At 38.4% G+C, this 17,203-nt stretch overlaps 1 protein-coding gene across 1 annotated transcript in view; it reads right to left on the bottom strand.

Annotated features, from left to right (window-relative positions):
• Window positions 1–17,203, bottom strand: part of HGF (hepatocyte growth factor) — a 238,720-nt gene that overhangs the window by 173,251 nt on the left and 48,266 nt on the right. Inside the window, exons 2-4 of the mRNA XM_077264676.1 lie at window positions 6,702–6,867; window positions 4,988–5,100; window positions 2,851–2,965 (exon numbers count right to left, since the gene is read on the bottom strand). Coding sequence (XP_077120791.1) covers window positions 2,851–2,965; window positions 4,988–5,100; window positions 6,702–6,867 — 394 coding nt within the window. The remainder of the gene's footprint in view (window positions 1–2,850; window positions 2,966–4,987; window positions 5,101–6,701; window positions 6,868–17,203) is intronic.

The raw sequence follows: 17,203 nt of genomic DNA, 5'->3' as shown, positions 1-17,203 counted from the left end.
CATTGGAAACTAATTGTCAGGCCAACAGGCTAGACCTTTATAAAAAAAAAAATATGTATAGTTATCAATGATTCATACAATAACAAAAAAGGAACTAAAAAAAAATATTTACCAAATGTACAAATATAAAAAGTATTTAATAAACCAGAAAAACATAAAAGATGACAAAAACCAGGACATTGGCAAAAGAGCAATGCAGGTAGGATCGTAAAGGTAAGTACAATAAATATGAATATATAAGACTCCAAATAATAGACACAGTGATCAGAACGTAAGTTATGTATGCAGACATACATTTATCAACTCATAAGTATATGGCAAAAATACTCTTACCCATAGTGTAATGCATCATGCAAGGTTGCCACAAAAACATAATCCCCAATTCACGTTTCACATGTTTAGATCTTGCTTCCTTGGAGAATGCATTATAGTATGGGTAAGATTATTTTTGCCATAAACTTATGAATTGCTTTATGTCTAGACTCCCTGAGTAAGCGGAAGCTAAATAAGTGAAACGTGCTTTGGGGATAATGTTTTTGTGGAATCTTTGCAAAGTGCATATTCATTGCAATTATCTTTACAATGTTAAATTCACAGCTCTGTTGCCAAATTTCTATTTTTTTTAGATTTTTATGTTTTAGAGCTTAATTAAAACTTTTTATCTAGGTACATTTAATAAATAATGTTTTTAGGTAAAAAAAAAAATCCTTTTTGTTATTATATAAACTTTTTGCAGAGTAGCTAATGAGCCTGTTTTCAGATTTAATGGCTGAATCAGTAATTTAAGTAAGTAATGGATGGATTTGTATGGTTTCATCAATGATCGAGTAGCACATTTTTATTCATTGATTCTAGCAACCAAAGACATGGTATCCCATACAAACGAACAAACAGAAATGCGTGTATACATATACTTTCTATAATGTATAGATTTGTCTATTTCTTCCTCTATTCTATTTTCACATCATATAGTAATTCATACATGGCCCCTCTTCAAGTTCCACAAAGCCTAGCCAGACTTAAGTTTTACTTTGTGCAGCTGAATACCCGAGGGGAGAACACTACCAATTATTTTGAAGAATAGTACCCTAAGGCTATATCTCATATAAGACTAATGGGACCTTTGCACTTTGTAATTCTATAACCATAATTTGTTAGTACCAAGCAACTGTTGTTAGCTAATTTACCTACAGTATCTCAATCTATAGGAAAACTAATGACCTCCTAAGAAAAAAGATCTTTTTAGACATGAGAAAACCTCGAGACCTGATCTATGAAATTTGTAATCTGGAACATTTAAGGCTTCTGTTAAAGTATGTTATCACAAATTAATCAATTGATTAATTTAGGTTTCACGGTAAACACATTTTACTACAATTTTGTTTGTTTTTTTTCCTTTTCAACAGAACATGAATAGAACACTGTCCCATAAAAGTCAAAGAACACCTAAATATATCTGGCCACGGTCTATGTAAAAATATCTCTAAATGCAGCAAAGATTCAGTCAAAATATCTGCCATCACAATCATGCACAAAATATCTATCAATACAAAAAAAAGAGTAAAAAAAGTTGTTTCAAAATCTGGTTTAATTATTACAACTATTCATATACTTCATATGTATAGACTAAGTGCACCAAAGTAAAAGGAACTAGCTTAAAGGGAACCTATCACATTGGATAACGCTATTTCACTGCAGATATGGGGTTAATATGCAGGTAAATAGTTTTAGAAAGGTACTTGGCTACCGTACTGATGCACTGCAAAGCTGTCTGTCAATCAAAGTGATGGGCCTTGCTTACAGCTGATGATCACAATGCTGCGAGCAGTTACTGTAGCCGCATCGGCAAGCCCATATGACTGAAAGACAACGGTTCACAGGAAGAATAAATTAAATATTCTCCTGGTATCCAAGCAATCAGTATGGCAACCGAGCAACTTCCTAACGCTATTTACCTACAGATTAATCCTATATCTGCAGGCAAGCAGCATATCCAACATAGTAGTTTCTATTTAAATAGTGAACGAGACTGGAGGTAAACATATAATAAAAAGTTTGGAGACTATTTCAAACAATTGCTACATAAAGTATAACTAAGTCTTTCAAAGTTTTTTATGTATTGTTATGGACTAGTGATGAGCGAGTGTGCTCGTTACTCGACATTTCCGGGCATGCTCGAGTGTTCTCCAAGTATCTGGGGCATGCTCGTGTTTTATGTTTGTGGTCCCACAGCTGCTAGACAGCCTGGACACATGTAGGGATTTCTATCAAACAGGTAACCACCACATGTATTCAGGCTGTCTCACAGCTGCAGGAATGCAAACATAAAACACGAGCATGCCCCAGATACTCAGAGAACACCCAAGCATGCTCGGAAATCTCAAGTAACGAGCATACTCGCTCATCACTATTATGGACCCTTAAACGCCTTGCAGATTCTTGGTGGTTTATGTCATGAGACCCACACAGATTGCTTAAACCACTATACCAAGGTCCTCAGTTCACCAGGTAGAGCTCCACTTTGGCTTGAGTGTGCATTCAGCAGTTAAAGGATCCATAGACTTTTTATTAAGCCCATACAATATTGTGTGTGCACTCATGGAGGAGCTAAATGTTTAAGTAATCAGTTGGCATTAAGGGCCTTGACCCTCACTGACCTACAAAATTAATTGATCAAAAAACCTTGAAAAGTTTAGTTTAATCTTAATTGTTCTGACTATACATATAATGAATTATTCTTTTCTTCACAAGCAATAACACATTTATCAATATTCTGTGTCCATCGTAAAATGGACTTCCACTTAAGCAGAATATATTAGTGCATGAGATAAGTTGTAATTTCTTTCTTACCTGTGTTCATGTGGGATCATAGAGTTCCATGACTGGCATGCATAGCCACTCCTTGTTGTGTTCCGTAAACCCTTGTAATTACTGCCTTTTCCATTAATACAGTCACGGACATAATCTGTTTTGTTTATTCAGAAAGCACAGTTAATAGATGTAAATATGGTAATCCATTATATATATATATATATATATATATACATTAACTGTGCATCCACACCCTGCCACTATTAATTTTTGTTTGAGCACATGGTCCCCATAATCCACTTAAACATTTTTAAATAAATCTTCCAGAATGCTGTAAAATTATAATACTAAATTACCTTACTGATCCCCTGCCACTCCTATTCTAACATGGCTCAAATTTCTTCCTTGTTTCTGTATTTTCTATAAAGTCTGGATGGGCATGTAAAGTCTACAACCAATCCATCGATGTAACGGTCACGAGATTGTCACCACTATGTCCAGTGATCATTTTCTTAAGCATTTACATATCTTTCCTGATGAAATAGAAAGCACTGAGCTCTGTACTTCCTGCTCGATCCAGACATGTAATGCTGCAGCCAATCACTAGACAGACTGTAGAGAGACTGGGGAGGTACTCAGTGAAGATAAGCGAAGATTGATTTTTGGCGAATAAATTTGTACAAATCTCAATACCGCATGGCTTGAAATTTTTCAGAAAATACACATAAGGAAGATCAGTGTGAGAGAGACAACCCTGCCGACCATAAGATCTTATACCCTACATGAGAGAGAGGGAGTGCCCTGCTGATCATAAGAGCATACACTCTACAAGAGAGAACGAGAAATTGATGACACCTCTGACAATAAGTTTACAGTCTATAGAAGAGTGAGAACCCTGCTGAGTATAAGAACTTACAATCTATAGAAGAGAGAAAGAGAGAGCCTCACTGACCCCAAGATGTTACATTCTAAAGGAAAGAGGACTCTGCTGACCATGAGAGCTTACACTCTACAAGAGATATAGTAAGAGGACCCTGCTGACCATAAGAGCTTACACACTACAGAAAAGATAGACATATCCAGTGACTTTGTGAATGGAAAATTACTCTGCCGATCAAATTGTGCTCCACTAGGAACCGTTGATCTGTGATGACCCCTGTACTGATTACTACTATACAAGGTATGATAATGCGTTAGATGTCATAGCTTCAGGACATAATGAGGCAGCCACAGAGACATGGAAAAATACTTTATCCCGTTCTCTGATGCTTCAGCACTTTGGGAAATGGTGGAGGGCATGTTTTTTTTGCCAAGAGCGAATCGAATCTCAAAGTGTTAGATTTTGCATGAAAATTCCAATTTCAGGAAATTCAACTTAAACTTGATCTGCAATGGATTGAGCCACTCAACTCTAGTACTCAGGTATAAATGTAATGAAAGTGGCAGAAGATCTGCAAATTATATTATTTATTTGATTAATTTATAGCAGAAAAAAATCTGTGGGAGAGCAAACCCATTTATCCCTGAAAAATTCAAATAGATACACTTTTCTTTGTCACTGAAGTCCATATAATAGAGGAACAGTTCTACTTATACAAGACAGAATGGATTGCTATTTACTCCCCCCTATACTCCAGCCATCATCTCATCATTGCTAATATTGCAGCTTATTAATAGAGGACTGATCACCAAATAGGAAAAGGGCTAAAGTAACAATGGCTGGACACAATATTTGTTTTAATAGCACCATGGCAGTCACAAGGACAGTCCTCATGGAATATATATGCTCTTTTTTCTTACAGATTTAAGGCATTTACTTCTCAACGAGTGCCAATAATCCATATTTCGCATGATTTGATTTATGCAATCCTGAAACCTCCTAATGAAACATCTAAGACTCATCTAATCATTTTCATGAAATAATGAAACCATTAAATATGTAAATGTTGTTTAGAAGCATACAGCATACTGAATCTATTAATATATTAGCACTGTATTATTTCATTATGAATATAGTGTTAATAAACCTCATTTATATGCAATTAAACTTCCAAAAGGAATTAAAAGGATCCCAGAAAAACAGCTAACATAAATGTAAGTAATCACACATACTGCTGCAATAATCAATAGTTACAGAAACATTTCTTTTGAAGCATTTTATAAGAATAAATGTTACCTTTCTTTTCAAAAAGATCAAATGCATGATCTAGTTTCTTCTTTATTCCGGTTGACAAGCTATTGAAAGAGAACCAGTGGCATCTCTTTATGCTTTTATCAAAAGCAAACGCCCTGGAGAGAATAATGCATTTATTAGCATTAAACATAGATTTCTTTTAATACCACTTTAGAAAACTAGAGGCTTTTGTGCTTCAATCAAATAGGTTGGCAATAGAGAAAGAATGTAGACTGACTCATTATATCGTTAAGTGCATAGGGGTGCATTGGTTTATCAAAGACTTTGACTGTGTTTGATGCACCAGCATTCATCATAATTATACAGCACAAATACAGTATTTAGTTCTTCATGGTACAATCATATTGAGTGGGTCAAATTTAGCAAAACTACCTGCATGCTTTTACCTCTAGTATAGAAATGTCATGACATGCATCTTGGAATAAGCCATGGGAATTCAGGAATAAATACAGTATGTCTGGGTGATTATGTTCTTATGTTTCTGTCCTAATTTCAACTTAAGATTAATCTTTCACACTACACAAATTCCAAGGTTCTGAAACATTGAAAGCAGTTCAAAGACTTGTAATATGGAATCTGATATTTTCCAATATTACATTATTCAATTTACAGTTCCCCAGGCACATATTGTAACAAAGGGAAATTGTTTACTGTGTTATCAAGTAGAGATAAAAACATTCAATGGATGAAGAAAAAAATGCCAATTGTATCAATAGTAAAGATGAGCGGATCAATGAAAAATTTGAATTTGCATATTTGCACATTTTTGGGTGGAAATTATTCTCCTCAAATTTAATTTCTCTTATTATGCTCTGTGGTCTGTAAGATGTAAAACAAATTTAAAAAATAATTCTACTTACCTTACTGTTCACTTATCTGGCCCCTCCACTTCTCACAACCACCGGTGTAGTCCTTGCTGAATCTTTTCATAACCCGCCTCTTGCATGGATGGGTGGACAGGGTTTGGTGAGGACCAGACGGGTGTTGGTGAATAGTAGAGGGGCCAGAGATGTGAACAGTACAGAACTTTTTTTTTCAGTGTTTGATTACTCTTTATAATTCAGAAAAATGGCAGACAGTTGCTGCCATTTTTCTGAATCCTCGTAAAAACTAAATAAAAACAATCCGCATTTTAACAAATGCAGATTTTTGCAAAACTCAAAGAGAATTCAGTTCCATTCGAATTTATTTGCTCATCTCTACTGACCAGTATACAGACTGCGAGCCATTGAGCTGTTCTCTTCTTTATATATCTACATTTATTTATTTTTTATTTTTTCACTTATTGTTTTCTGAATGTAGCAACACCCGCTGGCTGTCATTCACCAAGCCAGACAATAATCACTGTAGCTCTGCACCCACCTATAATCCTATTTTTATGAAGCAAAGAGTATAAATCTTACATTATATATATATTCAGAAATATTTTCCTATTGTCAGATATTCTCTGAATTACCGATGAACCATTACCGAACACAACAAATACTGTTTATATTTCTCAAACAAATGATGAAAGTCAAGCCCAAAGTGTACTCAGCCAAGCCTACATGTGTTTAACAGATGAACAAAAAATACAAAATTGGCATTCTCCAAAAAACACTTTGAAGCACTGTGTAGTTTCCACACACAGGAGGGTGAGGTGCAATGCCGATACAATGCCAAATAGCAGTTGCATTAGTAGAAATTGACTACTTACTTGCAAGTAAAGGCTAGCCCTTTATTCCGACTGCATCTCTTGGCACAATTCTCTGTGGTGTTAAAAAGTTTTGTTTTAATCTTTAGCTGCTTGTTGATCCTTACTAAAGTGCTATCTGAAGACTTTGTATAATCATGCAGGGTATTACGTTTTCTTATCTTGCCTTCTGTGGAAACATAATCACATGAATGAAAAATTATTAGAAAAGCTTCAGCCCCAAATTGAGAAGTTATTAATGTCCATAAACTGAAACTTCATTATATCTCTAAAAAGAGTAAAACACAGATTGACACTTCAACAGTACAGAAAATTCTAGCATCAGGATTATAACCCCTATGCTCTCAAAAATCTTTTTAGCAGAAATTCTCACCTGATGGGGTTGTGCTCCTATAGGCATAAAAGTATTTATTTTACTTGGTTATATAGTGCCATTAATTTCACCGTGCTTTACAGACGTAATCATCACTGCCCCCAGTGGAGCTCACAATCTGTATTCCCTACCAGTATGTTTTTGGAATGTGGAGGAAACCAAAGTACATAGAGAAAACTCGACAACATACAAACTCCTTGCAGATGTTGTCCCTGGTGGGATTTGAACCCAGGACCCCAGCATTACAGTGCTAACCACTGAGCCACTATGTTGCCAGGTTTGCATGCTTACATAATTTATATATGATTCGGAGCAGTTCCATCAACTTTCCTTTGGAATTAGATGTGTGATTTATGTTGGCAATCCAAACATTGTACACTTCTGTATTCGCATTACATACCTTGATGAAAACTATGTATTTATTATTCTTAGTTATTTAGCACCAACATAATTCACAGACATTCTCATCACTGTGCCAACTGGGGCTTACAATCGAATTTCCCTATCAAGTATGTTCTGTAGAGTGTGGGAGGAAACCCACAGAAAATGTACAGATTCCTTGCAGATGCTGTCCTTGGTAAGATTTGAACCTTGGACCACCAGCTGTAAAGCAACACTGTTAACTACTAAGTCACAGTGCTGTCTGTGCATCATTATCACAATAACTCATACCAATAAATAATGTAACAAAGCTAATAAAAATGTAACAATAAATATCTTAACCCTAATAAACCTGTTGTCTGGTTTACAATATTAAACAATTTTTACTTAATTGAAGATAAATTCAGAATCTTCATTTATTATCTAAAATAGAGAGTCACTACTGTGATCTTTTCTCAACTTGGAGGATACTGTTATGATTCTGAGGCAGAAACAAGAGTGGACCCTCTGGACCGTGGAAGGCGACCCTCCGGACGAGCAAGCCTGGTGTAAACCAACCCCTATACAGGGATCGTTAGGGAGCAGGCCCGGAGATAACCAAACCACGGTAGCAGGCACCAGGAGAGACGGCTCTTGATAGAGAAATAAACAAAGGAGAGGACTAGGCAGGAATACTTAGGAGGAAGGAGGGTGGAATTCTGGAGGAATGGGTAGGGACGGAGCCGAGGGAAACCAGAGGCAGGTAGGAACAGAGGGAAGCAGGAGGAGAAGGTAAACCGAGAAGAGACTGAGTACAGGGAACTAGAGGAAGAAGGAACGAGAGCTGAACCAGTACGGAGGTTCAGAGCTCAGCACAAGAGACAAAGGAGGCCAGAGACAAAGCAAAAGCTAAAGACACTCAGGCACCTCCTAGCAGGGGAGGTGACCTGATATACCGTGAGGTCCACAGGGATAGGTTGCTGGGAGTCCAAGTGGAGCAAAACATCCGGCGCTGGAACCCGGAACCGGGAGGAGGATCTAGCGTCGAATCCTGCGCGCCTGCGCAGAAGCGGACATCCGACGGTGCGGTGAAGGCGCGCGCCGAGGACGAGCATGCCGCTGACCGGAAGTAGGAAGTGTGGCAACGGGGGAAGGAGACGCAGCGGTGAAAGGAACAGAGCGCCGGGACCCGGGAGAGGAGCGAGCGCTGAGAACGGGAGCGGCAGCGGAAGCAGCATGTCGGGAGCGGTAAGTATGAGTAGTAACAGATACATTCTGCTCACGTATCACCTGTACAGCACACTGATCTTAATGTGACCATCTACCCAGGCACAAAAAAGTTGTCTAAACATTTCTAATATACAGTAATGTCTGCAAGTTTTGGGCAGGTGTGGAAAAAAATATTCAATGTAAAAATGCTTTAAAAAATGCAAATAGAATTAATATTTGGAGTAACCACCAGTTAGCTTCAAAATGGCATCAAAGCAACAAATCTTCTAGGCAGACTTGCACACAGTATTTGAAGGAAATTGTCAGGCTGGTTGATCCAAATTTCTAACCACAGATCATTTATGGATGTAGGTTTGTGCACATTCTTCTGTCTCTTTATGTATCCTAGGCAGAGTTGATAATGGTGAAATCAGGGCTCTGGGAATCATACCTTCGACATGGAAACAAGGCCAAGCGACTCAACTAAGCACAAAATTATAGGAACTGTGATGTAGAAAAATGGCGGCAGGTACTCAGGACTGATGAGTCAAAATGAGAAGTATTTGACTGAAACAGAAGGCAGTTTCTTCACTCAAAGGCTGGAGAGCAGTACAATAGTTAGTACTTTCAGGCAACAGTGAAACATGTTGAATGTTCCTTGCAAGTTTGGTGCTGTATTTCAGAAAATGCTGTTGGGTTTTTGGCCTGGATTAATGGGTGTTCAGTACTGAGAAATACAGGTAGGTACTTATCCATCATGCAGTACTATAAAACAGGCATCTGATTCGCTCCAAATTTATTCTGCAGCATGACTAACATACAGTAAATATAGCTAAAGACTAACTTCAGCATAAAGAAAAACAAAGAGTCCTGGAATTGCTGACATGGCCACCATGGAGCCCTGATCTCAACATCATCATGTTTGTCTGGAATCACATGAAGAGATCACAAGCATATGTTCCACACAAGAACAATGGTTCGTAGGGATGAGCAGATTAATCCATGGATGCTCAATTTCACAAAAAATGTGCTAGGTGATTTACCACACTTCTAAAGCATAAGAGAGTAAGTTTATAATTATTTGCTTGGCTATGCAGTTTTCCCTTTATTACTCTGCATCTGCAACTTTGATGGCACAACCTAGTTTATTGAGTAGATTATCTCTCTCTCTCTCTATGATTCATTGCAAATTTATTTGATGGGGATTGAATTTTGGAGGTAAATTCAGCAAAGCTGGCATATTTTAAATTTAAATGATCCACTCATCTCTAGTTGCTAGTTCTCTAAGATGTTTGGAACAATCTCCCTAATGAGTACCTTCCAAAACTGTATGCAAGTGTGCTTAGAAGAATTGAAGCTTTAAAGTGAATCAGTCAGTAGGATCAAACCTCCTAAGCCATCTATATGGGCATGTAGGACATAGGAAGTTGAGTAAAATACCTTGATATCTGCAATGTGATGCTATATTCCAGATAAATCTGTGTTTTTCTTATATGTAAATTACTTCTTCCAGGCTATGGGCTGGATGCTGCCTGGAAGATAAATATACCTCCAGATGTTATTTACATGAAGGGTGAGTTACCAGTGTGAGACAAGTAGCTAACACAGAACAGTACAGCTGAACTTTGTCTTTTTGAAAACATATTTTTTGCAGCTCTTGAGCTCTGCTGGATTGCAACATTATTGCAGTACTGTATGCTTGTGAAATGTAAGCTGAAGCACTGAGAGGAACCTGCAGATGTGTCAGTTATAACCATGCAAATTGCCTCTTCAGAGAGTAAGAGGACTAAAACTCTAGTGTCACCAATTGGAAGCAATCATAAAAGTCAAAATAGACCCATTAATGAGCCTTACCCCATGACTTAGGATAAAAGCCAAATGAGAATCTCAGTTATAATCACACACAGCTCTGCAGTAAGAATAGAAGACCAGAGAGAGCGGCCATTACACGTCACATTGGTAACTCCCCTCCATGTAAAATAATCTCTGGAGGCAGATTCTCATGCAGATATGTGTATGGCCCATAGCCTGGAAGAGGTCATTTACATAAAGTAATAACTGATGAATTATCCAGAATAAGTCATCTGATATGGGGCATACAGGTGTCACTCTTTTCAGAAGTGTTTAAATCTGTATGTCTATATTAATTGTTTAGTCAAATGTGATAACAGACTCCCTTTAATACTATATTGAAGGAAAAAGCATGGTCAGACAAAACATTGACTTGATTTAGATTTCTCTATTGTTTGTTCATTTTGCATGTTGTTTATTGATAAAAAGTAGGCTAATGATTCTATTTGTGATAGCAGTATTATGTCACATATTTCTAATCCTTTTGCAAAGTACTATCTAGTCTCACTACCTGGTGCCTGCACATTGTCTTCTGCTGCCTTTATCTCTGAGACCAACATTCTGGACTTTCTTCATCCAAGATAGCCATCACAGTTTCAGTGGATCAAAGTTGTAAATCTGAATTATGCCACCCATGCCATTCCAGCTGAAACTTCTAGGTTGCTAGAGGAAAGGAATGCTCATCTCAGTTAAAGAGGCAGATCAGGTAATAGATGGCACCAGTTGGGGTGACTATTCATGACAAATGTCAATTCAGGGTGGAGGTTTGATTTAATAGTAACCTGACAGCTGATTCATGCTGACTCTATAATTTCAACTAGGTCTCTTTTTTCTATAATACTCTGTGTTGTTTTCAGAGAAAACTAACATTTCAAAGCCAGCCAGGGACCATCTTGCTCAGGTAACTAGTCCAAGAGGCCGGAGGCTGCTCCATTTTTCTCAAGTGACAGGACTCTCTTTAAATAAGTGTATAGAGAGATACCAGTCACTCAAAGATAACAGGGTTGAAAGAATCTGACAGCTACTTGGCTCTTGGACTAATCACTTAGGGTATGTTTCCACGGTCAGGATACATCAGCGCTTTGGACGTAGCACATGTCCGCTCCTTCCAAAGCGCTGCCGGCTTTTGTATGCACGGTGATTCCGCATGTGTTCATTGAACTGTGCGGAATCACCGCATCCTATACATTGGACTGTGATATTTATCTTGCGGAGGCGGAGTTTCTCCGCAAGATAAATTGACATGCTGCGGTCTAGAAAGACACGCCGCATGTGCATATACGCAGGGAAGCCGGAGGCGTCCCTGCACGTATAGTGGAGATGGGATTTCATTAAATCCTCTCCACTATGCTGTAACATCTGGCTGCTGCAGATTGGATGCTGCGACTGTATTCAGCATCCAATCTGCAGCGTTTACTGACCATGGATACATACCCTTATACAACGTGGTCCCAGTCTGGCTTTTAAATGTAAACATAAGGTGCTGGAATTACAGAGCCAAAGTCCAATTCATGTTTCCCTTGGTTTGGGCAGTATGAATTATCTTTCAGATGGACGAAACAAAAAAATAAACAGATGATGATCAGATTTCTAGTAATTAATAGGGCCCAATTTGATACATAAAAGTATTGTCTATTTAGGACATTAGCTTTAGTTTAACCATTTCAAATGGACCTCACATCAAAATGTCATAAATCCATGAACAACTTGCTAAAATGAAAACAAAAGTACAGATGATGAATGCTATAAGAAAACAAAGATGATGTGTAAAAAGTTAACATTATAACAGTGAATTTAGAGAAATCTTATAATAATAATAATCTTTATATAGCGCCAACATATTCCGCAGCGCTTTACAGTTTAACAGTTTCAAACACAACAGTCATAGGTAACAACATTAACAATACAATAATAAAGCAATATAAGACGACCCTGCTCGTGAGAGCTTACAATCTACAATGAGGTGGGGGAGATACAAAGTACAGGTGTGTATTTACAATGATGTATTTACAATGATGGTCCAGCCATCTTCAGGGGGTGGGGGGTAGATGGAGATAGTGAATGAGCTACACACACACAAACATAAAATGACTTTGATTAGTTAATGTGGTAGGCAGCTTTGAACAAATGTGTTTTGAGTGAGCGCCTAAAACTATGCAAGTTGTGGATGGTCCTAATATCTTGGGGTAGAGCATTCCAGAGGATTGGCGCAGCACGGGAGAAGTCTTGGAGTCGGGAGTGGGAGGTACGGATTAGTACAGAGGTTAGTCGAAAGTCGTTTGCAGAGTGCAGTGGTCGGCTAGGCCGATAGACAGAAATGAGGGAGATGTAAGGGGGTGCCGCACTGTGGAGAGCTTTGTGGGTGAGAACAAGTACTTTGAATTGTATCCTGTAATGAATGGGCAGCCAGTGTAACAACTGGCGAAGAGTGGACACGTCCGAGTAACGATTAGCCAGATGGACGACCCTAGCTGCCGCATAATAGAAAATAGTAAGTGGTTTGTATATCATGCTTAACACACTGCTATGTGTGGCAAAACCCTCAGTAGAATTCACCAAAACCTGGTCATAATGAAAAGATTAAGTGACATTGTGGGAAGTATATTGTAAAGCAACAGAAAAGAAAGCATCCTTGGAATACATTTTTTCTCTTTTCCTTTTTTCTATAATTAAACATTGTCAGGTTTTGACTAAAATATAAATAACCATGTAATAAACACTAGATACTAAATAATTTGTCATTCTTTTATCCCCTTAATGACCACCAATACAACTTAAAACTGATCTGCAATATTAGAGACTAGCATCCCCCGACAGGTGACAATCCAGTATATAGTAGCTGTACACTATAGTTGACAACTTGCTGCATCAGCCATGATCAGTGTTGGCACAGACCATGGCCATTTAACCCCTTAAATAGTGCTGTAAATAGTGACTACAACAGCTGGATGGTTAAAGGAGTGTGGGGGCTCCCTCCATCGGCACCCTGAGATTGTGTGGTCCTGATGTTTGCGATGACAATTCATGGCCAAACAGCAGCCTTAAAGTCTTCCAGCTATAGTGACCTGTTCAGAAGTAAGAAACATTTAGGTAGTAAAAATATTTTTAAAAATATAGTATCACTTTTAGGGGATTCCAATACATAGGACCCCCCAAAGTCACTTCAAAACTGAATAGGTTCCTAAAAATAAGTTTTGTAAATTTCCTTGAAAAAAATGCTGCTACATTTTTAAACTTTTTAAAATGTTAACAAAATAAAAACATTTTTACAAATCGTACTGATGTTAATGAGACATGAAGGAAATGTTATTTATTAATGCTTTTGTGTGGTCTGATCATCCGGATTAAAGGGGTTATAATTCAAAGTTTCAAAATTGCTAATTTTTGGAAATTTTTGTCAAATTTTTGATATTTTTATAAATAAACAAAAAGTTTACCATTATCATAAAGTATTATGTGTCACAAAAAACAGTCTCCAAATCAGTGGGATATGTTGAAGCATTCCAGAGTTATTGCAACATAAAGTGACAAAGGTCAGATTTAAAAAATTTGGCCCCGTCATTAAGGATTTAAACAAAAAAAGTCCATTTATATAATTTAGTTAAAAAGTAGATTTAAATACCTTAATTATGACTCACTTTTTATTTTGCATCTTTCCATTGCAGAGATATTCACATTGTTTTCTCCTGGACAGCAGTATGCAGAATCTTTGATTTACAGTCCAACTGAGTGTTTCTTCACAAACTTCTCTAGGGGCATGTGGCTTTCTCAGCTCACATATGCTGCTAATCACAGCTAGGCAGCTGGTCTAGTAGCCTTTGCATCTCAGAATATGTGGAGCTGTGATTGACAGCATTTATGAGGGAGGGGTGATAGTGCAATCTCCCCCCCCCCCACGAAAACTGTTGAAGTGATGCCCAGTTGGATTGAAAAGCAGAGATTGCACATACTACGCTCCAGAAGAAACATTGTGTCTGCAATGGTGAGATTCAGCACAAAATTGAAAGGAGCCACGTAATCAGGGAAGCTCTGGGATTTTTACAAGGGAGTTAGAAATTTATTTAGTGGCAGGTACTCTTTATAGGGGTTTTCCTCTCCAATGAAAACTCTCGGCAAGTAGTGCAGTATGCCGAATACTGATGTTGTGTAATGTACACACTGTTAAGATTTATTTCTGCTAGCTGGCTTGGTTGATCATTATGTGACTGCAAGTATGTTATTAACATATTGCCATCAGATTTTGTCTGGCTTCTCATCTGCTTCTTTCAATGTTCTGTTCTCATCCACTTCTCTCAATAGAAAAAAGCAGATGAGAGTCTAGCTGACAAGTGACAACAAGTATACAAATCACATACTTGAGGTCATATGATGACTGCTCAAACTGACTAGCAGAGCCAAATCCATACTATGCATATATTACATGTGTTGGAATTTGACGAGCTGCACTGCTTTATGAAAGTTTGCCATGGGGTAGAAAACTTTTTTATTACCTCAAGTTTGTAAGTCGATTATTTTAAGTCATTCATTGGTACTTGTCACTAATCACTGATAGTTACTAATATTGATCTGATTATCACATGTGATTAATAAAGGTAACTTGAATACTTGCATTATTTTTAAATGGCCTGATCAGGTCTCTGTTAGTAAAAAGGCTCAACAGCAGCTTGAAATATGCAAGTTGGCAAAGATTAACATTCATTATTTCCCAATGATTTAAAAAAATATGGATTAAGAGAAGCAACTGTTTTCTCTTGTCAAAAAGTTAGCTTGAAATTCCAACGGTATTATTATTACTGAAATAGTAATAGTTTGTTTTGGGCCTCTGCATCTTTGGAGACATAGAAAATAATGAGATGTTTTAAAGCACGGCATCTTTTACTCATAGGAAACAATAAAAATTGCACATACTGTAAATGCTATTTTTAACTTGTCCCAAATTAAAAAAGTCTATTCAAATATTTATTTTACTGAAACAATACAAATTGGTATTTTCTAGGGATGAGCAAACATTCTCGGTTATACTCGGTCATCACTCTGGGTAATCGGACATGCTCGGCACCCAACAAGCATTGGCTGGTGCTCGGATTTGAAGCTCGAATCTCCACCCCACATGTTCAGCACCTGTTAAGCAGCTAATAAGTATGCAGAGATTGCCTGCCAGTCACTGCAATGTCGTAGATATCTTGCTAGTGGCATTACTATGATTGGCTGACCGCATTACCTCATAAGAAGTTATACAAAGACAGGCGCCGGCATGCTTGACTCACTGGCTCCATTGCACAGCTCAGATACAGTTCTGATTGGAGGGAGAAAGCAGTTATACAGGCCTGTTTGTGCACAGTTTAACTACTCTGAGTCGTCTAGTGTTGATACTGGTGCTGATACTGAACCATCATACTAACAGTCCTTCTAAGGGTTAATCTTGTGCTTTGCTGTTTGTATCAGATACGCTCTGCATTTAGCCCTAGGAACAGTTTCAGAAGCAGGGAGAGTGGCAGAATGCAGCCTCTAGGCAGGGCTTAAGGCTTTGCAGTCCATTGCCAATAATTTAGCTGCTGCAGGTGACCACATTTCTTTCTTGGAGGTGAAAAGTTTGACTATATTGTCATCCATAGAGTATTACGCGCTTTGTGTAGCATTTTGGTGCTATATCACACTCTGAAAAGCATTCCAAATTGTTTCTGGATTCAATTAGTCATCCATAGAGTAATACGTGCTTTGGGTTACTATTTGGTGGTATATAACACTCCAAAAAAAGCCTTAAAAATGTTCCTAGCTTCAATTAGTCATCTAGAGGGTATTACTTGCTTTGTGTTGCATTTTGGTGGTATATAAAACTTCAAAATGCTTTAAAAAATGTTTCTAGAATCAATTACCATATATACTCTTGTAGAAGCTGAGATTTTCAGCACATTTTTTTGAGCTGAAAACGTCCCCCTTGGCTTATTCATAAGTGAATTTTCCCACAGGGCTGCTGAGTGAGAGGGAGTGGCAGAGCAGCAAGTCACAGGAGTCAAGAGCCAGTGGCTGCGGGTGTCACTGTCTTCCGGCTATAAGAAGACATCCTACTCACCCTCCTGTGTGCCCTTGTGGAGTCCCTGCATCTCGTTGGTCCCGGTGCCAGCAGCTCTTCCTGTGCTGAGTGATCACCTGGCCCCGCTCATTAAGGTATGCATATGCACATCTCTCCACTCGCATAGGCATGGAGTGCATGTTAATTACCTTAATGAGGGAGGCCACGTGATCGCTCGGCAGAAAGAGCTGCTGGTGCCGTAACGAGATTCATCCAGGGTGCACATGCCGGTGAGTAGGATGTTTGTTTTTTTAATATGAAACATGCATACAACAGGGACCGGGGAGCCATGCATACAATGACAGGGACAGGGGAGCCATGCTTACAACAACAAGGACCAGGGAGCCATGCATACAACGACAGGGACCAGGGAGCCATGCATACAATGACAGGGACTGGGGAGCCTGCATACCAGGACAGAGACGGGGATAAGGAGCCATGCATACCAGGATAGCGATGGGGATAAGGAGCCATGCATATCAGGACAGGGATTGGGGATAAGGAGCCATGCAGACAAGGATAGGGATGGGGGAGCCATGCATACCAGGACAGGGATGAGGGGACAATGCATACCAGGCTTATACTCGAGTCAATAAGCTTATCCAGTTTTTCATGGCAAAAGTAGGTGACTTGGCTTAT

Source organism: Ranitomeya variabilis, chromosome 5, assembly GCF_051348905.1.
Source record: "Ranitomeya variabilis isolate aRanVar5 chromosome 5, aRanVar5.hap1, whole genome shotgun sequence".
Taxonomy (NCBI): domain Eukaryota; kingdom Metazoa; phylum Chordata; class Amphibia; order Anura; family Dendrobatidae; genus Ranitomeya; species Ranitomeya variabilis.
The sequence above is the reverse complement of the archived record's forward strand: the minus strand, read 5'-3'. Positions and strand labels throughout refer to the sequence as shown.